The 27,110-nt window shown below is 38.9% G+C and overlaps 4 protein-coding genes across 7 annotated transcripts in view; 2 read left to right on the top strand and 2 right to left on the bottom strand.

Annotated features, from left to right (window-relative positions):
• Positions 1-137: 137 nt before the first annotated feature.
• LOC118262620 (uncharacterized) lies at positions 138-3,894 on the bottom strand. The gene is made up of 4 exons (XM_035574138.2): positions 1,829-3,894; positions 1,658-1,742; positions 1,234-1,423; positions 138-1,096 (listed from the first exon to the last, which is right to left on the bottom strand). Exons 1-4 carry the CDS (start codon positions 3,151-3,153, stop codon positions 909-911), a joined length of 1,788 nt encoding a protein of 595 aa, XP_035430031.2. The 5' UTR covers positions 3,154-3,894; the 3' UTR covers positions 138-908.
• Positions 3,895-6,383: 2,489 nt separating this feature from the next.
• Positions 6,384-16,198, top strand: LOC118262649 (heterogeneous nuclear ribonucleoprotein A1). 4 transcript variants are annotated; one of them, XM_035574181.2, is made up of 9 exons: positions 6,384-6,551; positions 6,953-7,339; positions 7,584-7,671; positions 11,093-11,279; positions 13,596-13,741; positions 14,134-14,269; positions 14,505-14,611; positions 15,511-15,547; positions 15,919-16,095. In XM_035574181.2, the coding sequence occupies exons 2-8, from the start codon at positions 6,966-6,968 to the stop codon at positions 15,520-15,522; spliced, it is 1,050 nt and encodes a 349-aa protein (XP_035430074.1). In that variant the 5' UTR covers positions 6,384-6,551; positions 6,953-6,965; the 3' UTR covers positions 15,523-15,547; positions 15,919-16,095. The 4 variants fall into 4 exon arrangements, with proteins under 4 accessions (XP_035430074.1, XP_035430075.1, XP_035430072.1 ...); XM_035574182.2 differs by having other exon boundaries at positions 15,922-16,095; XM_035574179.2 differs by lacking the exon at positions 15,511-15,547 and having other exon boundaries at positions 15,919-16,198.
• A 1,451-nt stretch (positions 16,199-17,649) lies between these two features.
• LOC118262936 (uncharacterized) lies at positions 17,650-25,956 on the top strand. The gene is made up of 13 exons (XM_035574629.2): positions 17,650-18,233; positions 21,382-21,467; positions 21,556-21,652; positions 21,726-21,859; positions 21,939-22,737; positions 22,811-22,898; positions 23,095-23,223; positions 23,306-23,471; positions 23,686-23,867; positions 23,945-24,074; positions 24,331-24,487; positions 24,725-24,867; positions 25,198-25,956. The coding sequence occupies exons 1-13, from the start codon at positions 17,948-17,950 to the stop codon at positions 25,312-25,314; spliced, it is 2,514 nt and encodes an 837-aa protein (XP_035430522.1). The 5' UTR covers positions 17,650-17,947; the 3' UTR covers positions 25,315-25,956.
• Positions 25,335-27,110, bottom strand: part of LOC118262929 (uncharacterized) — a 41,534-nt gene continuing 39,758 nt past the window's right edge. Inside the window, exon 15 of the mRNA XM_035574616.2 lies at positions 25,335-26,866. Within this exon, the coding sequence (XP_035430509.2) occupies positions 26,738-26,866 (129 nt within the window). The 3' untranslated portion in view covers positions 25,335-26,737. The remainder of the gene's footprint in view (positions 26,867-27,110) is intronic.

Here is a 27,110-nt window from a genome sequence, read left to right on the forward strand (position 1 = left end):
CTCATAAATTTAAGGAACTTTACTTTTATCATTATTGTATACCTGGAAATCTAAAGATATTAACAGTTAGATGCTTTTTTAAAGGTCTCCTAGAAAAAAGATCGAGGGTGGAGGTATCAAGTTGAATGAAAAGCATATTCAAATTCAACGAGTCAGTTTATTTCACGATATTCGTCACTCAAAACTTTTTTATTTTTCATACATCTAACATTATTCCATATCCGTGATGCAGCCCATTAACATATCGACGTAATTTACAAACAATTTAAAACATTACAAAAAGTCATAAAATACATAAAGAGGGCGCACACGGAGTTAATTATAATAATTAACAAAAATACTATAATAGTACTGGGAATATAGACCTTATTGTTAAAACATTAAAAACTACATTTATTGTAACAAATACATGTGTGTGTATAACATCAATAATCTTGATATTTCATTAAACATTAAAATATGCATACTGTGTATAACATATTGGTTAAACAGTATAAAAGTACATTTAATTGCGTTTTGCCTAAATACTGAAATGCTACTCAATAATATCGCTCTATCATTTGTAGTACCTACATCTTAAAATTGAGTGGCGTTTTAGCATTAAAGCTTGAATTATAAAATATGTAAAACACAGATACAAAAAGTTTTATCACTGAAAAATCTCTTTTGCTATGATTAATGAGTTTTTGAGAGCATGTAAATGCAAGAATTTAATGCCATACAAAGTAGAATACCATCCATCAACAACACTTTTGAAACTTTGATTTCCAGAAAGGAATGAAAATGTATAAAATGGAGAGGTCCAAAGACTATCTCGTTTTGTGCGTACTGAGACAGTATTATTTAAATGCCGCCTGTACATACAAATTTCTTGGCTTTTTTACAAAAACTATTGGAAATATTATAATCTAATCATTAGAGTCCTCGCTATCTGCGTCAGCAGCGCTGTCTGCTTCATTCTTTTCTTTCTTCGCTTTCTTGGCACGTATCTCGAATTTGGACAAATGAATTTTCTTGCCGCCAATCTTGGTATCACCGGCTAACTTGATCGCGCGCTCCACAGCTGACGGTCCATCGAATTCAACAAATGCTGTGGCTGTAAAAAGTAAAAATTATATTTAGATACAATTTAATGCTCTTCATTCTGTGGCAAGGGGTTCAGATTCGATTTAGATGGGCATAATATAATTCAATATTTTCGGAATAAAGTTATAATAATCCAAGTCTACATACCCATACTCTTCTTCCCCTTGACCAAATGTCGTATGCTCCTGATCCTGCCGGCGCCAAGGAAGGTGGTACATATCGCCTGGTCAGTGAGCTCTGCGTACGACCGGACGACAACTGTCGTCTGTGTGGCAGGGAGCGGCCGCTTCACCTGGATGCGGCTGCCTTCCAAATATGAATTATTCTCTTCTAATGCCTGAAAATTAAAAAGAGCTCTATTATAATGTAGATTCTTAAAAAAATTGAGATGGTAATTTCACCCAGTCAATTTCTATATAGGAGATTAACATTTGTGCAATCAGACATCTTTTTTTATGTATCTAAATCATTTGAAATATTATTTTGGACTTGGTTATTAAGTTATACTCTTTTAAATTGCTGTGAAACTTGTTCCAGATAGTAAAATAAAATAAACAGTTTGTTATGTTACCTGTACAGCACTCGAGTCATTTTGGAAGCTAATTGTGGTGGTGAATACAGGCCTGGACTCTTCTGTGGGATATACCTCTGCAATACTAAAAGAAAATACCATATTTATATCAAACAAATACCAACTTGATGAAACAAATCTTATTAGATATTTTTTAATCTTTTGTCTTACCCAATTTTCTTAATAGCTCCATGCTTAATGAAATGTTCAGTAAGTATCTTCTTATAGTTAAGCATCATAGATAGAGGCAGGTTCTCCACAAGCAGTGTGTTGGACAAGCCATCCTCATTGGATTCCCCCTTCTTATCCTTGTTCCATTTCCTCTTCTTCCACTTTATCTTCTCCTTTACTTCTTCAGGCTTCTCTGCATCATCTTTTTTGGAACTCTGAGAGCCTTTTGGTTTCTTGTTCTTATTGAATTTTTTTCTTAAAATTTTCCTTTTGTCTTTGTCCACAACAGTCATTTCATCCAGCAAGTTTGACAGTGTGTGTGCATTGTCACCAATGCTCAGGTTCTCCAAGTCCTCAGCAATATCAGGGTTGCCATCCTTTTTGCGGGATTTAGGTGCTGGCTCTCCTTCAGCCTGTGTTGTTTCAGCTGGAGGAGATTTTGTTTTTGTCTTTTTGACTTTCTTTGTTTTGACTTCAGCAGGCACCTCACTGTTGTGGACTTCTGTATCTGTTTGCTGTGAGTTTTGTTTCTTTGCTTTTTTTATTTTCTTCTTTTCTTTAATCTCCTGGGTCACATTCATTGCATCTCCTGCAGGAGATGCTTCTACTATTTTTTTTACTTTATTAAACTTATTGGATTTTTTGTCAAGTGCTACTTTACTGTTCTCAACTTCCATATTTAGATTGTTAACTTCAGCAGCTTTGTTCTCCTTCTCAGACTGCTGATGTTTTTTAATTTTTTTGACATTCTTGTTCCTATCTTTCACAATAGTGGCATTGGACTCAAGATTTTGATTAATTTTGGAGTCGTCAGACTTGGTCCTCTTCACTACTACCTCCTCGTGATCATCTAACATGAAGCTGACAGACTTGTTCCTCTTCTTGGGCTTCCCGCTGGACACATGGGACCTCGCACTGTCTGGAGACTGTTCAACTGGGGGTTTGTTCTTCATTATCGACTTGACTTTCCCACCTTGATCGTGAACTTTACCATTAGAATTAGGAGTGGAGGTTTTAATGTCATGAACAGAACTGGCTCGAGGAAAACTTGTGCCGCCTAAAGTGGAGCCATCGATGTTGATTTGCGAGATATCTATCAGCTCTTGCTTGTTCCGTTTTTTGTTTTTAATCGGAGTCTCTGGCTTTACATTGCCAGTTTTCGTTTTTGTATTTTCTTTAGTCACGACTCCATCAGATTTACGTTTCTCCGCGCCAAGTTTATTCGTTTCAGCTGCAGATTTATAAAAGCCAGCAAACTCAGCTGTCCTGTCCAGTGACTTTTTTTCATTGGTATTTAGTTTTAAGTCAAACGACTTGGATTTCATTTTTATAGCTAACAAGCCTTTTTAAATTAAAAAAAAGAAAACAAAAGTGTTAATAACACATGATAATCCGGACGTACTATGAATATTTTTAGAGGTTATGTTTTGTACTTCAGCAGCTGTCTAAGTATCAAGTACTACTGCTGCCATCTGTCCTGCAATCAGAAAAATATATTTGCCACAGGTCATGGGGTCACAGATTATGAATCCAATCGAAAAATTGCAAAATGCTATATTGCAACCTAAATACATTTTTTTTTTTCGTCTGCCTGCTTGCCGCCTATTCCATAAGGCCGGCTCCACATGTTGGTCCCAACGCTCGTACCAACGTTGGACTGCAAACTCGGTGAGGCGTACACACGTTGGCTAATAAACTAGTTCTATCCCGTCAACGCCAATGTGAAGATGTCCGATACAGAAATCGAAACTGCTCTGAGCGCGTTTATAGTAATGATGAGTGCACATTTATATTTGTTATGTCCAAGCCGGTGACGATTTTGTGGATGAGAAAGCCATTCTCGCTCGACGTATGCACTCGCTGCGTGTTGTAACAGAACTGAGCAAAGCGCCAACGTGTGGACAGATCGCGAGCGTTGGCGCAGATTCCTTTGATGAAACCGACACGAGCCGGCCAACTACCAACGCTCGCCCTAACGTTGGGACCAATGCCATTTTCTAGATCCACACGTTGGATGAATAGCGTTGGGGCCAATATTGGGGCCAACGTGTGGAGCCGGCGTAACAAATAAAATATTCATGTTCAATCTGCACGAATTAATGTACTTAATACGCCGGCCTGAATTATCGGCCTTAATGAATGTGACCCAGGAGATTAAAGAAAAGAAGAAAATAAAAAAAGCAAAGAAGCAAAACTCACAGCAAACAGATACAGAAGCCCACAACAGTGAGGTGCCTGCTGAAGTCAAAACAAAGAAAGTCAAAAAGACTAAAACAAAATCTCCTCCAGCTGAAACAACCCAGGCTGAAGGAGAGCCAGCACCTAAATCACGCAAAAAGGATGGCAATATTGGCCCCAACGCTATTCATCCAACGTGTGGATCTAGAAAATGGCATTGGTCCCAACGTTAGGGCGAGCGTTGGTAGTTGGCCGGCTCGTGTCGGTTTCATCAAAGGAATCTGCGCCAACGCTCGCGATCTGTCCACACGTTGGCGCTTTGCTCAGTTCTGTTACAACACGCAGCGAGTGCATACGTCGAGCGAGAATGGCTTTCTCATCCACAAAATCGTCACCGGCTTGGACAAATGAAAAAGTAATAGAATTTATAGAACTTTATCAAGCACATCCAATAATATGGGACGCAACTCGAAAGGAAAACAAAAATAAAAATTTATTAGCTAATGCATGGCGCACCATTCAACAAAATATGGGAATGAATTTCTCAATCGAAGATTTAAAAAAAGCGAGAATCGTTAATGAGCACATATCGCCTTTACAGAAAGAAAATTAGTGACTCTACTCGATCTGGATCATCAACAGATGATATTTTTAAACCAAATTGGTTTGCTTATGAGCTCATGGATAGCTTTCTTGCTCCGATTTATGATAAATCGAATACAATTACTATTAACACAGAGAGATTGTCTTTTTATTTTTTCTCAGTAACAAATATAAATGTGCACTCATCATTACTATAAACGCGCTCAGAGCAGTTTCGATTTCTGTATCGGACATCTTCACATTGGCGTTGACGGGATAGAACTAGTTTATTAGCCAACGTGTGTACGCCTCACCGAGTTTGCAGTCCAACGTTGGTACGAGCGTTGGGACCAACATGTGGAGCCGGCCATAGTCGAACGGTTGGTGGGTGCTGGGGTGGCTGGGCATCCGGCTGAACTCGGCTGAAGTGCAACATAGCGGGTTCGATTTTTGTACCGAGCAACTCTTCGGGTGATCCACAAATTGTTGTTTCACCCACGACACAGGAAAATTACTAGATAGGTAGTGTGGGGTAAATTTAAAAATAAGATAATAATAATCGTCAATGTATGTACTAAAAAATACACATTATGTATATGTGTACTTATGGGCCATGGGCGTGCGCGGGGTAGGTATCGGGTGTACATTGCACGAAGCACTAATTTGTGATTCTAGTCAATGGCTGCAAAGCACGTCCCTCCACAAAGTGAACAAAAGAGTCATTAGCTTTGGTCATTGGTCATTAGTTAGTTATAATGGCAATCATATCCTATAAATCAAGTCACCTTCGACTTCTGAGTGCCCGCTTTATAAGTTGTAGAGGAGACCTAATGTTTGATTATGCTGGAAATAAAAAATCAGTCAAGCAAAAATATCTACATTAATACGTTAATAAATAAAACATAGACATACGATTCGTACGTCTATATTATATCGTAATTTAATAATGCTACGTAATAATAGATTGATTTTATCAACATTCTACATATTTATAATAATAAAAATTCGGATACACTTCTCAGAGTTCTAGAACTACGATTTTTGATATGGCAACACTGCTAACCTCACTTTCAGTGTTGCCAATTTAGCATATTTTATGCTATATTTAGCATAATTTTATATCGTTTAGCTTTTTCTTTTGTTATTTAGCATATAGCATATTTTTTAGCATATCAATTAATTATTTAATAAAAGTTAAACCATGAAACAAACCACTGTCTTGATACCTTGCGATGTAAATATCGTCGACATTTCATTATAAAATGTGGACGATATTTACATGAAATTTTCATGAGACCTAAGGTGGCCAATATAACACTGGTTGCCAATATAACGACAAGCGTGCGTTTTTTGCCGTTGTTTTGTTTTGGATTGTATTTTGTAACTTCATCTAAACAATTTAGCAATTATCTGGCCATTTTTACGTTGAGTTAAGCAACTGCTTCTCCGTTCTCTATCTTTTGATACTACTTTCGCGAAAGGACGCTTTATTAATTGTGTTGTGTGTACGTGTTTTATTGAAAATGACGAGTTTGCAATGCATCAATTGCAATATATAGTCTTGGAAATGAGGCTTCCACGTCTACATACACAACGGCTGTGGATGAAGACCAGGATATAAATATTTTATTTGATAATTTACACGATGAAAACCTAACATATATTTGATAATAATGTTGATTAAATAATATTTGAAGTTAAATGACGTTTTATTTTACATCGAAAATTATTAGCATAATTTTTAGCTTAAATTATAAAGCCTTGGCATAATTTTGGCAAGTTTTCAACAGCCTTTTAGCAAATTTCATGTTAGTCCTGTTGGCAACACTGCTCACTTTTTAAAATCTATTTAATGGCGGATGCGCTTGCGTGATGCCGGTTTCGTGTTATTATTGCATATAGTTTGGCGTCTTTTCCTTGTGGAATTGTGATTTCATTGATTTTACCTGTTAATACACGATTGGTGAGTAAAACTTTCAATTATTTGATAAAACACTGCTCTAGGATTGCAAAATACCATAGTAACAAGTTATTACGAGGTAACGCTTCGGGTTCGTGAATTTTCCACTCGAATTTGAGGCATGCTTCATGGCGCGTATGGCTTGTTATGATGTATTTACCGTTATCTGTGATGTTACACATAGTTAAAATTAGCTCATCTACTAAACAGGCGTATGTTTTCTGTGATTCTGCGTAATATGATGTTTCGCGCGTTAGCAACTACGCCCTTGAGATCTGAGAATAGGCGCCAAGTAATGTAGATAAGTTTTAGCAAAAAATAGATATGGCGGGAAACGTTGCCACTGTGAGAGCGTGACGGATCTTACGCCTGATTGCTTGAGTCGGTTCTTGTGTGTTCAACAGCTGGACATTCACGATGGTAGCGCAGAAGAAAGGTCGTGGCGCTAAAAACCAAGCAGCGAAGGCTAAGGCCGCCGCCCAGCCTGTAGAAGAACCAGCGCCCGAGATGGAGACCTCCGAACCTGTGGAGGCGGAGGACAACAACGGCGAAGCCGAACAAATCGAGCATAACGAAGACGGTGCCGGCGACACTAGCGTCGCCGAGGGCAGCGGGGACGCCGACCAGAGCCAGGACAACGCCGAGGGCGATGCCGCCGGCGAAGATAAGAAAGAGGAAAAAGTGGAGTCTGGTAAAATACTCGTTGAGAACCTCCCGTCGACGTACCTGTTCGACTACCAGGAGAAACTCAAGGAGTTGTTCTCGAAACATGGAGAAGTTACCAATGTCAAGTAAGTACTGTAGGTCCACTACATCCGCTGTGTTACTGAAACATACTACTTGCCAACATTCAAATATCAGTCCCTGAAATGTCCTAAACTGTGAATGAATCACTATTTATATTTATAATTGAAGTTTATTAGCATACCTAAGATAATGTGTGTTGTGTTCTCGAGGAGCAAACTGCACTCAGAACACAGGAACACTGGCTCTACTGTACGGAGTATTAATGAGACAAATTTTCTTTCTTTTTAGACGTGGTCCAATCATTGTAACTGAACTGACCACAACTCCGACATTATCGGCAATAGTCGAATTCAAAAACAAAGAGTCTCTGGAAAAGGTAAACAAAAGTTTATTAACATTTTATATTTTATACTGAAAAGTGATAAGTAGATTTTAGAATTTTATTAGCCTGCTTCTAAAAGAGGCTGTACTTATGGCTAAGAATATTTTTTTCCAAATTATGTATATTACACAATTGTTGCCACTTTCCTCCAGTCATGTGCAGAATGAGTGACTATTTGAATGTTAGAACAGGCTGGTCTGCTACACTATATGCATCTGATTGGCAGCTTTGTATCCATTCACAAGTAAACATCTAAATTATGATTGCAATGTGATGTGATGTAGTAGATCAGCTGATGAGTATCTCATGTCCATACTGTGACTTGTCCTTATGTGTACTTGCAGTGGCAGCTGGTAAGTTTCAGGTGTAGTGCAGTGGGCTTCATTCTCATACTCTCGCGTGTCATGTGTGCTACACTATTGTTGCACATGTGACTCTCTAGTTTCAATGTTTCATTCATAAATATCTGATATTGTAATCATTAGCCCTTAATTGTAAAGTTTTAATAAGTTAAATGAACAGACATGATTAATTTTACACAATAAGTTGATTGAGAGTACTGAATGAATGAAACCTATTGCACAGCCTTTTTGGTAAGTAGAACTCCAGATGTATTTCGCAGCAGTACGTGCTAAATACAGGGTGACTTTGAATTCGACGTATTCCTCTCGGGAGGTGATAATACAACTAATTTCCTACAAAATTAGCCCTGAGGTCCTTGGGCGGAAAGTGGCTAGTTTCTGAGATATTCAACATTTTTGGTTTTGGTAAAAAAATCCCGAATTGATCACAAAAACATCAATAAATAAAAAAATACTGGTTGGATTTTAGTAGTTTTAGTTTTAATCAGTTGCCAATAGATCAGTTATCATTTATAAATACTAATAATGGCACAAATATCATTCGTTTTAAAATAGCAAGTAATTTCCTATCAAATTTTGTTTTGTGTCACTAATTTGGTCGATAGAAAACTAGATTTATTTAAAAAAAAATATATGACACTAAGCGTACAAACTATTAGAAAAACTTCCTTGGCTTATTAGCTATCCAGAAACATAAAATTATTGACAACATTCTCAAAAATAAATGAATTAATTGATGATAAGTAGAGTGTAAAGAGAAAGGGGCAATTTCAAAAACATCTTTATTTGCAAAAAAATGTTCAAAGTAACCTTCCCTACGACGAATACATGCCCGAACACGCTTCCTTATCTCTATGACGGTCACTCTTGGACTGAATATGCGTCTAATTTCGTTATTATCTTCAAATACGTTTTGGAGAAGAATTTCGATACACGGCCTATTCCGTCTGTATAAACAAGGGACTTCATGTAAAAATCAACCGGCGTTAGGTTCTGGTCACTGTGCATGCCATGTAGTCATGTAGTGGGACCGCCCTGTCAATATAACACGTGGGAACCGAGACATCCTACCATTGCCGCACAGTAGATCGATAGTGCTCTGATCAAACTATCACAATATCCATTATTAGCCCCAAAAAAAGTCAACGAAATCTAAAAAAGCAAAACCAACAGGTCCACAGATACGGTTTTGATTCAAATGTTTGGATAGGTATCATTAATAATGACTTGATTGGGCTCTACTTTTTACCCAATAATTTAAATGGTGAGAATTACAATTATTTTTTAAGGAATGGGCTTTTAAATTTGAATTTAGAAACAAGATTATGAGTTTATTCGAACACGACGATTGTTTAGTGCACTATCGAACTACTGTGCGGCAGTGGTTGGATACATCGGTTTTCAGGCGTTGGATTGACAGGGCAGTCCCACTACATGACTACATGGCATGCACAATGACCAGAGCCTAACGCCGGTTGATTTTTACATAAAGTCCCTTGTTTATACAGACGGAATAGGCCGTGTATCGAAATTCTTCTCCAAAACGTATTTGAAGATAATGACGAAATTAGACGCATATTGAGTCCAAGAGTGACCGTCATAGAGATAATGAAGCGTGTTCGGGCATGTATTCGTCGTAGGGAAGGTTACTTTGAACATTTTTTTGCAAATAAAGATGTTTTTGAAATTGCCCCTTTCTCTTTACACTCTACTTATCATCAATTAATTCATTTATTTTTGAGAATGTTGTAAATAATTTTATGTTTCTGGGTAGCTAATAAACCAAGGAAGTTTTTCTAATAGTTTGTACGCTTAAAGTCATATATTTTTTAAAAAATAAATCTAATTTTCTATCGACCAAATTAGTGACACAAAACAAAATTTGATAGAAAATTACTTGCTATTTTAAAACGAACGATATTTGTGCCATTATTAGTATTTATAAATGATAACTGATGTATTGGCAACTGATTAAAACTAAAACTACTAAAATCCAACCAGTATTTTTTTATTTATTGATGTTTTTGTGATCAATTCGGGATTTTTTTACTAAAACCAAAAATGTTGAATATCTCAGAAACTAGCCACTTTCCGCCCAAGGACCTCAGGGCTAATTTTGTAGGAAATTAGTTGTATTATCACCTCCCGAGAGGAATACGTCGAATTCAAAGTCACCCTGTATAATGCGTATGTCCATAACGAGCGACGCGGCGAGCTCGCGAACTGACAGACTAAACATTCTGCTATACCTCACGCGGTTACCATGCCGACTGCTGGCGCCGCCACTACGTTCAGTTCTGTCGTACGCATACATATAACGCAAAAAATACGAACTAAATATGCTTTTCACTAATCTAAATAATATAAATGGTACTTACCTTATCTGACTTTATACTGTATCTATAAATCACATTGTATAACTTTATTTGCTACGACTAACATTCAATTCACTCATTTTGATTCGTAATGTACCTACAAGTATTTAACTCGCGTTGTTTATAGTTTATTGAAAACCCATGGTTATTTATTTAATCTGAAAATAGACCAAATGTACAAGGCGTGCTCTATTTCTTTAGCATAATTAAATATCAACAAAAAATAAACGTGACAAAAAGAGTTTACGGGCCTGTAACATAAAAAAAGGTCGCGGGATACTTCGCGAATTCCTCCAAATAATGCGTTGCATGTTAGCTTGTCCGTCGGTTGGCTACGCAGGCCAAGGATCGTTAATGCGATTCTATCTTTACTCATCGCTATTGCGGCTAGAGCTGTGCATTGTGGTACATGCCTGAAGCCAGTACTTGTGTTTAATAGCCAATAAACTATCATTAGACCACTGATCTACTTCAGACTATTATGTCGCTAAAATCCACCTTTTAAGAATTTCTAATGAGAAGTCATGTACTGAAACTCAAGCAAAAATCCCTTTATGCCTTGTAAAATTAATATTTCTTAACTTTACAACAACTCGTATAATCCCTTTAAAGAAGAACATTCCACAATACACGGCATGGGTTCGTTTGGTAGCATATTGAGTGTTTGGTAAAACGCAGGCGATGTCCGAGGAGGGCACCGTGCTAGAAGGCAGCCGGATCACCGTGTCGGTGGAGTCCCGCGCCGAGACCGCCGTGCTCGTGGGCGTGCCGTACGAGGCCAGCACTGAGTACGTCAAGCTGCTGTTCTCGCAGTGCGGCGAAGTCACACACATACACGAGTTCAGCAAGACCAAGTACAAAATACGTAAGTTTCTTCAATGTCTTATTTATCTTGTATCATTTCCATTCATGTGTGTAAGGGTTATTTGTTCGGAACCTAGAAAACGTAACATACCATTTGTTATTGCATGGCAAGATAGAAGAAGTCAAGAAAGTGAGTCAATCATGATCCTTTAATTTGCGTTAGAATATTAGAACACGGACAAAATCGAAGCTGTGATCGGGGGTGCGCGTGTAACATCTATCTAATGTCCGCTTGAACAATGCGCTTAGGGGTAACGACCCCTCTCGTACAATATATACGGCATCCGTATTAGCGGCAACAGAAGGGGAGAGTAATGGAAGGGTGCCGCGGTGCCCACGCGGGAGAAAAAATATTGATTACTTGCTACCCGCGCTCGGATCACGCACAATCACTGAATGGCGACTGCACAATTCAACTTGCCACGTTCTTGGCACCTGTTTATTTCTTAACAAAATACACAAAAGGTAGCCCCGTCTCAAAAGTAAGATTACAAGTGTACGTTCTTTTGACAAGTGTTCATTGTACAAGTTCGTGGCCCCTTCAAAGTAAGGAGGGTTGCCCACTTGTATTCATGCCGCACACCGCTCAAGACGTACTACGTACTATGTAGGCCGTTTGTTGAGTTTTCTTCTGAGGTAAGAGCAAGTCGCGAATGGTATATAGCTCATTTATTGATTTATTACACGATCGGTACCCACGTTGTGTTACAGTAGAATATGTAAATGAATACTGCGCGCTAGAGGGGTGCCTCCCCATGCGAGGGGAGATGATATTAACGCTACACAGTCCTATCGCCCGCACACGTCCGTCAATCTAGCTACAACTATAGTTATACGATTACAATAATAATGTATTGTAATTAACACTATGTATTTATTTCTAAAACAGATAACACTGAGTAATAACATGTTTTAGTAGTAACTTTGATATAAATACCGATAGCACTATCATCTTACCGATTTGTGAATAGAATGTACACAAAGGGTGATGTAAGGTGTAAAGTTTACTGACCATTATGGGTTTACGATAGTTTTCAAGGTCTACTGGCTAAGTACAGAGAGATACTTGTGTAAGTCACGTAATGTCAGAGTAGAGGCGGCGCTGGCGGCCACTAAACTTTGTTGTTATGCGAATCTTGGTAAGACAATTAAAGATTAAAGATTCAGAGTTCAATGACCGGAAATGCCCGGTACATTGTTTCCTTGTGTTTATGAGAACGTAGTTTTCCGTGATAGAAACCTTGATCGTGTTTCTAATTTGTGCGAATCTGGTTTGTGTGTTATCGACGTAAGGTTATAAATGGATGTAGAGATTGACGCGCTACCTATCGCACGGAGTGTACTTGTAGATATAGGAATGTTGTTAGCATCTCCCCAGTCCCCACGTCTGCGCGATCGGGGATCGTTGAGGGGCGTGAGCTGTGTTGGGATGTTTGCTCATCCGACGATCTATTCGTACCGATGTAGTAATAATATGAATCTATGATGACGCCAGCTTCGGACCGCGTATTGATTGGCAGCTCGGACGTTCGTCATTCAGATGCGGTCACGCGAATGGTCTTGAAGCCGCCACTCATGTATAGTCTTACGTCTTTACAATATTTGTTTCTCTGATTTTATTAAATTAGATATGAAACAAGTTCAATTTTATGTTTATGTATGTTTTCCTAGCCATAATGTGTACTCAACGGTAGTTGTAGTTTTGATGAATGATAAAGAATTACTTGTACGAGATAACGATTATGATATTGCCTACTACGTTTTGCGATAAAAATCTTGCTTCGTATTGAAATTGTAGAATAAATAGAATATGATTATCATACTGTAATTTATCATAGCCGGGGTAGCGAACTTGTCACTCGCTTCGTTTCAGGGTTAGGTTAAGTACGAGAAAAGGCCACGTGACGTAAGCGCGGGTAGCAGGTGGCCGCACTCATTGCGCGGTCAAAGAACGAAACGGTTTTAATAAGCCGTCAAACTACTTTTTTAACCGGTGCGAATAAATTCTCACGCGTATCTGCCATAGTAGGGAGGGCTAAACGAAGATGATGGGAAAAAGAAATGTGTCAATCCATTTCTTTGACATTTTCCACGACCATTAATCTTTTCATGGCTTGCTGGCTATGAGTAATTTTTCTTTTGCCCTTTATAATACGTCGCCAATCTGTCGGCTAGTGACGTGCGTTCATTTATTAGATCATTTTGCTTATTTGATACATATTTCTCACAGAGTTTACGAATTATATTTTTTTATTGGTTTATTGGTTAGCATTGGTTTTACTCCTAATTTATTTCTAACATTATTTTACGTTTGCAGTGCGAGTAACATTCCAAGACAAGGACTGCGTGGACAAAGCTCTGAAGCTGGATCGCGAGCTGCGCATCAACGGTTTCCTTGTTACCGTCTCCAAGTACCGCGACGAAGACGAACAGAAGGCACACAACGCCGCCAACGTCAATAAGGTGTGTTTTCGCATATTTTAGATATTTAATTCATATCAGTCAATGCCCTGACCTACGAATCGCCTACCGGGTTAACAGGGATTGACTTGACTCGTGGTTATTACTCATTAAAAGTCTGACATTGACTGACTGACTGACGCCTCGTGTGAGGCGTCTCTCGCCTCACATGACGCGGTAGAAATCATTGGATGATTTTTCCCTCTCATAAAAAGGTCTATGATTCACAGACAAATAGTATGATAATGGCATATCACTTAAGATTTATGCAGTCTATTACATCAGTCTTATCTTCATGCATGCTTGTCAGTAGGTGGTAATGACAAATAGAGGAAATGTTAATTAATTTTCTCCTATTGAAACTTGTTACTAAATGGTTGTTGTTGTATGTCTAGAACAAGAGGCAGCACCCGAACCAGCAACAGAACAGGAATAACTCCAACACGAACACAAACTCCAGTCCTAACTCCAACCGCGCCAACAACTTCCGCGCGCGCGGCGGAGCATTCAACGCGAGGGGCAACTTCAGAGGTACCGTATCCACACTATTCCATCATCAGTAAACCAGTACCATTTCACTGCTGGACATGACTTTTCCAATACTACAACACTAGGTTCGAATTTTCAGCTCTTCATATCTAATTAATGCGATGTGTGAATGACGACTTGGCGGAAAACGTCACTAGATGTAGTTGGAGTGGTCGAATCTACACTGTTTTATATTAAAATAATAATTTTAATAAAATAATCCTTGTTATATCCACAGGAGCGCGCGGCCGCGGTGGTTTCGGAGGTCGCGGCGGTGCATTCCCTCGCGGAGGGTTCGCCCCAGTCAACACGTACATGCCGCCTCAGGGCTTCATGGGCCGCCCGGTAAGTCACACAAACTAACTGACATAACTGCTCTACTAGCCACTAGCACGACTGCTTGCACAGATACAGAGTAATAAGTCTTCAAAGACACTAAATAGCGAATGCATGTTTTTTTATCAATTAAATTCCAGTATTGCTCTGTATTACACCAATAAAACTAACATAAAGTTCAGCATGCATGCTGCATAGAGCAAAAATTCAGAATAAAAAATTACCAAGAGTAATGTGGTGTGTACTGTGTAGCTTATTACTCTGTGCCAGACTTCCGATTAGATTCCCACCATGTTACTGTTACCTACTACTAGTCACTGCATGATAGCGACACTGCATCCTATAGATAATAAGTTCATGATATCACTTTAGATATATCCAGGCATGTTTGCACGCCAACTATTTCAGATTATATGTGTTTCTGTACCCAATAAAACCACAAAATGAGAATGAGAGGTTTACTAAAAACACTATTTGCAGAATTTAAAATACGATAGATGCCTGTATTTGACAAAATTACTTACGTTACTTCACATGCATGTATGTGTTTCACATTGCTCGAATGTAAAAAGCTTTATTGAACTTTGTTTTACGATAGTGTCGATTTCATGTGGTAGATGAAACCATACAACTGTATACTATTTACGTATTTCTATTTACATATATGATACTTTCTCCCTTCCACGAATTTTTATTAAGTTGACATCTTTCGAACTGTATTTTTTTGCAATAATGTTTAAGGAAGCTTATCCATTGCATGCTTACGATTACAACCTTATGATAGAAACGAGTGCATAGAAAGATGTGCAAAGAAATGCAGTACAATGACGAGACACTGGAAAAAGGACAGAATACACACCATCTCTGCAATTCTCTGTGCATTAACACATTCTGTGCATTCTTTTCAGAACTACCTGTAGAAACATTACGCCAGTTAAGTCCAAGGTAATGATGGCGCGCCCTTACCATGTGCCATGTGTGTACAAACAACCAAAGAACGGTTCTGTCGCTAGGGGCATATTAATCGCGATGTTTATTCTAATACAAATGATATCTTTAAACGTAAGCTATCTATTAACTTTCTCAAAGCTTATTAGTGTTTTGGTTGCATGTATTCAAATGGTACATTATAATTAGATACTAGGATTATAATTCTATCTTTGTTTTAAGACTTGTAATTGCTTGTCGATCGCAAAGTAAGCATGTTTTGTGGTGGCGAGGATAGTAGTTAGCTGTGTCGATAGTCCAAACGTTTGATAATAACTCATGAACAATATGAAATGATGTGTGAAATCTAATCGTATTTCGTTTCTCAGCAGGGTGGGTTCATGAACGACGGCCAGCGGCCAAACAAGCGACTCCGGCAAATGTAACCATATTGTTTAAGACATAAGATCCAGTGTCGTGCATCGTCCTCCTATGTTCGTGTGTGTGAGTGTGAAGAGCGCCCTATCAGAGACTTCTACAGTGACATGTTTTGCAGTATCAGTAATGAGAAATAAATCTAGCTAATTGTATTTACTAAGTACATGAAATAAAATAATTGTAAGCTAATGTCTTTTTGACATCAATAAATGTAATTACTAACATTTACAAGGCTGTTTCATTTTTATTCCGAATTTCACTGGCAAACAGAAAGTAATGTTGCAGCGAGCATTTCCCTTTTATTTGCATTTAATTAACACAGTATCATCGGTTGTATAACCGGAGCACAGAGACAGTAACGCCCATTGCGTTTGATGTTACACTCATAATTTTTTAGGCCTCGGCCTCGAATTTTGCGGGCAGCGGGGCGGCGGCGGCGGCGGCGCGGGAGCGGGGCGGCGGCGGCGGACCCGTTCTCGAAACTAGCGGGCAGATCGCGCGGCACTACAGCGGTGTAGTGTTGTGTTCGTGGTTGTGTTGTCGAGATATTTGTTTTTATTAGCGAACGAAATCTTTTTGATTCAAATTTATTCCTAACGCTCGATTTACTGTGGGCAAAAGAAGAAGACCTACTATAGGGCAAGGAAAATAAATGGCGAGTTTTATCGAAATTATGAAGAACAGAGACAAAATCCCGACAAATTCTACGACTACACTAGAATGAGTGTAGAAACTTTTGACTATATTCTTGAAACTATCAAGAGTGATTTCAGTTTTTGCTTTAGTCTTCAATATTCAGTTCGTTTTTTATTTCTTCCCATAATTGGTTAATTTTTCTTCTATTTTTATGGTTCACATCTTTGCTGTTCCATATGGGTGTCCTCTCAAAGATTGCCGAAATCATTTGCTCTTGCACGTCCGAGGACATTTTGATACGTCACAAAAAAAATGTAGGTACACAACACTATACTACAATGCAGACGCGCTACGCGGGCGGTCACCGCTTGACTGGAGTGCACCGCTCGTTGCCCGCTCCGCCGCCGCTGTTTTCGAAAACCGGTCCATTTGATTTTACGCATAAGATCCTGCCGCTGCCGCGCCGCCGCCGCCGCCGCCCCGCTGCCCGCAAAACTCGAGGCCGAGGCCTTACTGGTCAAAGATTGAAGAACATGGTTAAAGTTCAGTCGATCATGCGTAAGAATTGGGATACCTTTGAGGGCCTAGATGAAAGGGGTTTGACCAGTAAAAGTGACGCGACTAGACGTGCCTATTTTGATGTGATAAAACTGCTTATCCATTGGGCTTTCGGACTGCAAAACAAACCTGTACTATGGGCCATACCAGAGGTCTGCACTGTATGTCTAACCACGCCTGTTGCCGTGATATACAATTAAGTCAAAGTTAATTTATCAAATTTTACGGTCTATTAAAATAGTTGAGAGATGGTTGCGTAGTAATTTGTTTCCGCATCGATTACCGTCCACTTACGAAGGCAGCCTACAGTGAGCCTGCAGTCTTGTTTGTATTCATCTTCGCGGATAATTGTACTAATTGCTTTTAATTCCCCGTTATAATTACTCCATAACATCTTGATTAAAAGAGAAAGTTGTAATTAAAAGCACAAACATATCGGAAAATCGAATGTTAGATCTATTCGTGTGGGGTTTATGAGTAGACGTTAAACTAATCTAAAAAACACGAATAATGCTTTAAAATCCTGAATTTAATTGTAAGTGCTGTAACTCTTATTGCCATATTGACATGTGCGTGAATTCCAAATTAATAAATGGTTAGTCTGTTAGTAATTAGGAATCCTAATCGTTATTTATTTTTTGCTACAATGGAGTGCTTGTAAACATAGTCGACCGCGACTAGTAGACTCGGCTGCAGCAGTGAGTGAACATTAGTGGCCGTGTGTGTACAGTGCACGCACGCATGTCAGTACGTGATACTAATACGAATTAAAATGTGCTAAACAAAATGTTGATGTTCAAAGTGTTTTGTGTGCTATTGTTCGTAATCTTGGCTGAAGGCGGCAAAAGTTATTCGCGCCCAAATATACCAAGGAAAGAAAATAGAGCTGGGAAACGTCCCGAAAAAATCGAAGTGTTTGATAACTTGTTCAATGTGTACGATCCAACGTTTTTGGCAGTTGTTTGGCCCAAAATTACGAATGGAATGCACATTTTAATTGACCCCAACTGCTGGGAAGAGCTCGGGTATTTCTTCAAAGACTTGACGGAAGGCAAGGCATGGGCATACAACGGTAAGTCCCACTAATTAACGGCACAATCATTGAGATAATGAAAGCAGTGAGTACGGTAATCTAGTAATTACATGTTATGGAAAAATCTTCTTTATCTACTTTTTAATAATGTTGTTATATGGTTAATTCTAGCGTATAGCACTAGATTAGCAGATATTTATCTCACGCTGTTGAAGGTCACAACTAGCTTTAAGTACCTAAGTAGTTAGGTAGGCAAATTGGCTAGTCAGAAGCACCTTAATAGGTACACTTACCAAAACTGACTCGATGTACATAGTTAATATCATTATTATCCAGAATGTCCATTGCTACTGCTGCACAAAGCTCCCTCAACTCAGTCACTTGCCCACACTTGTTAGGCATCATAGGGATCGCATTTGGTAGACTGATCATTTTGAGGATACTGCTGCCCATTCTCCGGTGAATGAATGCAGTTTTAAGACATAAAAAAGTCCATATATTGTACGTAAACATTAATGAAAATATTAAACCGTAGGAAACTAAAGTAAGTTTTCAGTATTTTAATATTTAACCTAGTTCTACCTGAGCGCCTAGTGTTAGGGATGATTTATGTTAGCAATACTATTACACGATCCATTTACTTTTAATTACAGTTTTCCTGAAGAAAGTAGTAGCACTGTGCCAGTCACCTACCTGCCTGCCATTTAAATTTATTATGCATGCATGAATTTCTAACTTATAAATACATTTCGCGTTTTAACTACGTCGTATACTTGGTTCAATTTATGGGTGGCAATGAAGAATCTCAGGTTTGTCCATAAAATTAAAGAAACGCTTATTCATTATAAGCGAAATTGCAGAATTGCAGTAGAGCCGCTTAAGTAGTAGGTATACCCGCGTAAGGTTCTGACTTGCACATGCTGAACTGGGGCACAAAGATGTATGAAACGTTTATAATTAATCTAATCCGTGCATGCCACTTGTTAAAGCGTGTGATAAGAAACATTTTTATCTTTCTTTCCTCTTTCTTCCAGAAGCATTCAATATATTCAACAATTTATATTTAGGTACTTTAGGTATAACATGTATCTACTAAATGACATCTACCCAAAATTATTTTATCTCTTATTTTCATTTAAATCTTTACATATAATTTAATTAGACAGACCTACATGCAGTCTGAAATGGTGCATTACCAGCCGAAGTCTATATGTACAGGCATCTACCCACCTACATGCAGTCGGGAGTCGCGGTGTATCACCAGCCGAGTTATCTATATACTTTTTATTTCTTGGGTAGATACTTAAAGACATACTTCTAGTTTTTTCTATTCCATACTTATATCCAAAGTGAAACTGTTTCCTGTCAATGAATCAAAAAAACAATATTCAACAATACTGGTACTTAATGTAATTTCCTCATTGTATCAATAAGTGGATGGTCATCAATGTGCGTGACAACATATCGACATCAACTTTCGATTATTCTTTGTAATGTGAACGTTCTTAGGTTCAGTGCTCGCCCGTGCACATCGGCTCATTAACGTTGTATTCAGCCGATTATGATTTAGTGAATGCTGTGTCTCTGTGATGATCCATCTTGTCCAGATTGTTGTTGAACCAAACAATGATATTTGTCATGGACGGTCCATTGTAGACGTACAATTAAAAGTTGATATTTATGTTTATTCAAAAATCAGTACAATAACAGTTATTGAGTTTTTGAACTGAACTCTTAGCCTTTTCGAGGTGACTCGGACATAGACGGTGACACTAACCTCCACGCTTGACAGGCGTGTTAAAAACTGCATTAAAAAGGTTCAGGTTTATCACAGAGAGCAATTTTTTAAGGGGGAAAATCATCCAATGACTTCTCCCGCCTTGGGCGAGGTGAGAGGGAGTGTCACTCTTGCTGACTAAAACCACTTATTCCTACTCCTGCCCTTCGAGCTGGAGTCTCGGTAATCCCGCTAGCTGTGCCGCTAGTCCGCGGCTCAAGTAAAGGTCAGTTTGCCATGATATCTGTGGAAGGACTCGGTCACAATACGGTTTAGTTGTCATTGATTTTTCTTTAAAGTGAAGATTCTCCAAATCAATCGCAGTTAGGCGTTTGAACTACAAAATATGCGCATTAGTAAGAAACACTAGAAAGAAAAGTATTCACGCAACAATATACTTAATGCTCCTAATGTCGCTAGCACGCGCGGTGTCAACAAAACATACATGAAGCAACATTACAGTCGATTTCAATTAAAATGAAGATTCATAAAATCTTTACAAAAACAGCTTTTATTTAAGCGCATCAAAGTAGAATGATTAGGTTAATAGCTAACTTATTCTTGTAGTAAACGGTTACTTAGGTACCTATATACTATACAGTTATAATTAACCATGATATAATAGTTTGTCGCGAGAGCGAGAGTTAAGAATCATGTGAACTTGGAAAAACAAACTCATTTGGAAAAATAATGTAATTTAGTTATACTAATGTTATAAGTAAATGTCTCTAAGTATCTGTCTGGATACATCTGCTAAGCTACAAGCTACAACACACAAAACATGCGTTTTCAGTACGGTATAGAAACCACGTCTTGACTGCACGGTTAGCGCGGTGGCTAGGCAACTGGCTGCCCTGCAACGTGTCGCGGGGTCGATTCCCGCATGGAACAAGCCTTTGTGTGATCCACAAATTGTTGTACCCGGGGCTGGGTGTCATGTGTATGTGAAGTTGTATGTTTATAGACGTCAACACAGGAGAAAGAACAGTTGTAAATATGTTTGTAAGAGACAAACTCATGATACAGGAGAAAATCCTAGTGTGGGCAACGTTTTTTTTTTTACTTCTTTTTTATACGTCGCGTGGCGTGGCAAATACAATCGTAGGTACATAGTGCGCAGACATTTTTTGAACGCACAGTCAAAGCAATGGTATCGGGCGAGATGACGTGCGCGCACTCAGCATGACACAGTGAGAGTTAAATCTCACACTTACAAAAACTAATGTGGAGAAATTACGTCGACCGCTGTAGCTGTGGCAGCTAATGAAATTACGTATGTTTGGGATTATTTCAACTGGCACAAGTTCGATTCATGTTTAACTACATGGCTAAGTACCTAATTTATAACTGATAAAAGTAGGGGTTTATAAAAAAATTAAACAAAACATTAATGTCAATGTTACCTTTCAGTTTTAGACGCATCAGGGCGTTACGGGTCAGGACTGTTCATGGGCAACCGATACTGGTTGGGATCCAAAGAACGGTGTCTGGAGTTGGTATGTTAAAACTTGGTAATCGGTAACTCATTATATAGGTACATGACTTACAACAATGTCCACTAATCTTGTAATTTTGTCGTAACAGGATAAACAATCGTTTGTAACGAACAGAACTTCACCATTAGTGGACAATGGTGACGAAGATGTTACTTCTATATCGCGGACAAAGTACTTCGATGACGGTATGATCTAGTTTATGATACATTGATTATCTCACAAAACAAATTCTTAAATATTGTTTATTTCGTTGGACAGAGAGGCTCGAGTGGCGGTGGATGGTGTACCACGACGACGTGGTCCACAACGCCGCGGACACATGGCCGCCATTCCGGCTCGCTTACACTGCGCTAGGCCTCTCGCTCAACATTACGAAGACCAACATGATAAAGGTTTTGTATCAAGAATAACAAGCCTCTTAGCTTCTAAAGCAAAAACATGATGTTTAATTGCTTTTTCCTCCTCTTTCAGTCCACCGATATAGTGTTGGGTCTCTGCATGCCCTACTCGTGTACCCCTCGCGACATCGCGTCTGTCATCAACTTCTCCATCATGGTCAACGACAACTTGAAAGCGAACAAGACAAGCTCACGTGTCGCGAGGGTCACCACAGTGAGGCGCGTGGTGGGACACTACGACATCACGTCGGACAGCTACGGGGTCCTACTCCTCTGCATCACAACAATTCTCGCGGCGTTAGCCATTGTCGCTACAGTAGTAGACTTAGATTTGATGAAATGTCTACCGTACGGCTCGAAATCTATGACATTCGATCTAGAAAAATACAATACAGACCCTAGTAGGAAACTAGGCAGAGATCATGCAAGTGCGAAACATGAGCACGAACCAAAGACAGAGACGGAGACGTTAGGAGTGGAGAACACGAACACACATTACATGGCGGTGGAGAGTCTCGTGAAGTGCAGCGCTCCCACGATTACGCTGGACGTGAATTGTGCGGACAAGATAGTTGGCAGCTGCAAGAGATGCGGCAAGTACAGGAAGCAGTGCAGCAACCCGCGCCAGCTCGACAACCTGCCGCCCTGCCCGCGGCTGCAGTACAACTCATTCGCGAGCTTGAGCACGGAGAGCAAGAAGAAGAATATCTTCTGCAGGCTGCTTCTGTGCTTCTCTCTGGCGTACTGCTGGAAGAGGATCTTCAACACGAACATGGCGAACAAGGACTTGTCGTTGATACACGTGATGAGAGTTCTGGCGACGTTCTGGATAATGTTTGTGCACGTCGCTGTTATTGTCGGGTATATTTCAGGTGAGTGTCTAGCGGGATTCAAGATTACATTTCTAATTCTAAAAATATTTGCTAAATGTTAAACTTTTTGTAGATTCTGCTGCGGACATTAACGACCAAAGTGGAGTGTACTTTATCATCGCAACTGGAACAATAGCCTTTGACACGCTATTTTTCGTCAGGTATTTACAGATTAGTTCCGTATAATTTACCTACATTTTATGTCAATTGTGTATTTAAAATCAATCCTTAAATGGTCGTCTTTGATTGGTGTTAATTCTAAATTGCAACGTTTGTCTATTATCTTGGTTAATTGTTTATAAACATATCAACGGTCGACAATTAGTTGAATGAATTTAATTGTTTAAAATGTTGCAGCGGTCTCTTCAGCGCGCACCATTTCTTCTTCTTGAAGAGTCAGTACAGCGTCAAGGAGTTGGTCGGGTTCCAGGGTGTCTGCGGGGAGGTGCTACAGTTCATTTGCTTCGTCACAAACAGAGTTATCAGGTTCGTACCTAATGAACAGACCTTCTAAAGTTATCCTTAGTTATGTACCTTTAGTTGCTACCAATTCATTTCCTCGGTCCAGGTTACTGCCACCATATGCATACGCGGTGTTGTTATCCGCGGTGATGGCACAGTCCGCGCACCAGACTGCCACGCTGGCGTTACCTGATGGAGACGAGGTCAACTGCCATGACCACGGCTGGAGGAACCTCCTCTATGTTACTACTATTTACCCTAAAAGCGAACAGGTATCGTGAAAAATTTAATGACCAAGTGTCATGTTCAATCAATCAGAATAGATAAATTGTCTCATGTTATAACTTATTTAATTCTACTGGAAGTTCTAGAGGTCTTAAAATGTCTATTGAAAGATTAGAAGATGTTATCATGAAAGCGGACGTAGGGATACCTAATGCTCAGGTTTTACAAATCAGCCTTTTGTACATGTATTTTTGTTACCAGTGCATGCAAATCGCATGGTACCTCTCAACGGAGACACAGCTTCATATGGTGGGTGCTCTTCTTTGTGCGATGAGTGCGACATCTACCCTGCGCGGGCGTATAGTAGCTGTACTCACATTGTTTGCCATGGTGTCGGCCACTGTTGCTGATGCCAGTTCTGCATACTTCGATTTTCAACAGTTGTAAGTACATAATCACTTTCCTTTTAACCAATCTACTGCGTGTACCATAAAATAAAAATGTGATTTTTGGTCTTCAGTTTTGCAAATTCATTTGGTGCGTACGCAATTATCATTGAACGACCGTGGGCCCGTATCGCTCCTTACTTCATGGGCGTATTCACTGGATGGCTGATTCACGTTGTACAGGGAAAGCTAAAAGTTTCTAAGGTAAATATTTTTCTTATTCAAGAGGTCCTAAGATGGCACCTTGTGGTACTCCCATTAGGCTATTGAATTCTAAAAATGCAACAAATAGTTACTAGCCTAAAACATTTTCTACAGCATTTATAGTTAAATTAGTCATGATAACTAATACTTTTTCTATATTATTTTCTCTTCTTAATTTATCTTTATCACTGTATTACGGTTGTTAACCGTATTGAAAGCTGTTGTTAAAACGAAAAATACGATATCTTACTACCAGGTGACGTCATCGCTGCTGTGGATGGCATCAATATCATTTATGTTCACGTCGTCTGCTGTGCCGATGGTGGGGCTGCCCTGGTTAGCCTCGTGGCTGCACCTGACCTGGCCCATCTCGCTACTGTGGCCTGTATTGATGGGCGCTACTAATATGGCGGGTAAGGGTTCAAAGAAATAATTTTACTTGGATGTGAAGCAGGCACTTTAGCATTTTAAAATAGTACTCAAAACGTCTAGCCTTAGGTTTTGTTACTAACTTAAATTAACTTGATGTGCGTTTCCAATGACTTCTCCGCCTTCGGCGAGGCGGGAGGGACCGTCAGTTGAATTCAAGAAAAGGGAACATCATTTTGATAAATAATTTTATCGTAATAATTTAACTTGATTTAAAATAGGGCTCTTCCGCAAAGTAACGACCCACTCGTCAGTAGCCGCATTGAGTCGGCTGAGCTACGGCATGTTGCTGCTGCACGCTGCTGTGGCGCGGACCATGTTGCTGGCCGTGGACTCTGCTCTCTGTTCCACTACACTGTGTCTTGTAAGTCGCATTTTATCTTTAGTCGTTTTTATATCTTAGCGCTGGAGGACATGTTTGTGGGTAGAAACAACAACAATACTGTGATGGAACTTGAAGTCTCTCAACAGATGCAACATATTCAACGTGTGAAAGTTTCATTTTAAGTATTCTTATGAATATGTACACACGGTGTTAGTAGATATGTCCAAAGTAGATTAAATTACCTAATTGGAAGTTTATACGAGAACCTCATCCTCTTTGGGAAGTTGGTTAAAATTAATACAGGTACCTATTTCTCACGTAACTTTTCTACTATTTTTCATGATTTCTGATTGCTTAAATGTTCCACAGTGGCTGTACTTCGCGGGAACAACATTATGCACCATCCTTGCGTCCCTCCTCCTCTCCTTACTAGTAGAGATGCCATGCTGCAGCCTACTGAGACGGCTCTCCGACTGCGCCTCATAACGTCAGTAAAACACATTCAATTCACGATAAAAAAGTATATTTATTAATAATATTCGGTAAAAAACTTACATCTATTTATATTTACAGCTTATTTACATTATTAGGTACACATCAAATTAATGTACATTTTAATTTTAATAGTATTTAACACTAGTTAGGTATGTTTTTATTCAGAACTTAATTTTGATGTAGATTTTGTAAAGATGAGAGTTAGGCAGATCTGTAGAGTAATTTTCAGGCAGTTTCTTTTGCCTGCATATGTTTAGAGATCAGTGCTATGAGACAAATGACACAAATAAAAATCAATCGTAAACAAATGTCAATACAAGTTGACACTGACATTCGACCAATTATGTCAACGCTAATGTCAATCCCTTCCATTGACGTTTGTATTCATTCGATTTGATAATCATTTATGTCATTTGTTTGGAAAGATGTAAACTTTAAGTTAAGCACAATATTAGCAAAGTGTAATAAGTTTTCACTCCTCAGCTAGAAGACTACACTTATGTACATAAACCTATATACAAGTAAGTATAATGTAAGTATGGATTGAACATAACTTAATTATTTATTGTATTTATTACCTGATTTCTAGTGGTACTGTAAATTTTGTAAGATATAATAAATTGAAATAATCTATGGCTATGTTTTATTTTAATGCGCACGCGTATAGCTTTAAAATTGTCATATTTTTTAAGTAAAGCATACTTTCACTGGTCATATTTTTGAACACCTATTTTAACTCATACATACATGCAACGATTTATCCTCAATATTTTTGAAACACACCACACTGCTCAATTACTTGTCATGATGATAAAATGGGAATACACAAAGATATAATCGTTCATAACCAATTCAAAGTAAATACAAACAAATTCCACGCAACACGATACAGCGCTCACTGTTCAGTCAGCCAGCCTCCTCGAGGCGAAATATACAATAACTTTAATATTTATTAAAGAACAACTACATTAGGTACAGTGTACAGTACAATATACATTGGAACGCTTAACATTAAATAGACTAACACCCCGGTCCTTATTATCCGAGAAAAAACTGAAATGCTATTAGTTTACTATTTTGAAAGTGACGTATCGCAGATGGCGCTACTAGAGAAAATACGTATTTTTATTTAAAGCAAAATGTTTTGAATTCTAGTAAATAGGGACCGGGAATAAAATAACTAACATCACATTCGCCCTAACTATCAGGTAGCGAAGCGTGGTCAGCGCGGCCATTAGGTTGTACAATAATTTTGTAACCACTCTTGCGCAGGTTCGGAATGCATTTAAACATTTTGGCCAATTAAACTCCTGCGCAATGTAATAGCTTAATTCCGTCCGCCTTGAAGCAGGTCAGTTGTAAAACTGGGGGAGTGATTAAAAGTCTTTGTGGGTAAAGCTAAGGGGGGGTGGGTTCATACTCTGTGCGGCTTCTTTTGTGGAGAGACGATCTTCAGCATGGTGACCATGGGCGCCTCGAAGGCCACAGATATCACGAACGCCAGCGCATACGATATCACCGTCAGACCCAGGAACAGGATGAACTAGAGACAAGAAGGTGTTTTTAGAATGACAAGTAGTCTGATTTCAAAATGTACAAGACGAATTCTTTATCATTCACGCGGTACAGAGGATTGGATATTGACATATGAGTTACATAACTTTAATTCCAAGTGCAAGTTTACAACTAGGTATGTTTGGGTTCTAAATACATGTGATCAAATTCCCAGATTTGGAACCCAGTATTTCTTCAGAACAGTCATAATTCTAACAGGTCGGATCACACTA

Source organism: Spodoptera frugiperda, chromosome 12 (assembly GCF_023101765.2).
Source record: "Spodoptera frugiperda isolate SF20-4 chromosome 12, AGI-APGP_CSIRO_Sfru_2.0, whole genome shotgun sequence".
Lineage (NCBI taxonomy): Eukaryota > Metazoa > Arthropoda > Insecta > Lepidoptera > Noctuidae > Spodoptera > Spodoptera frugiperda.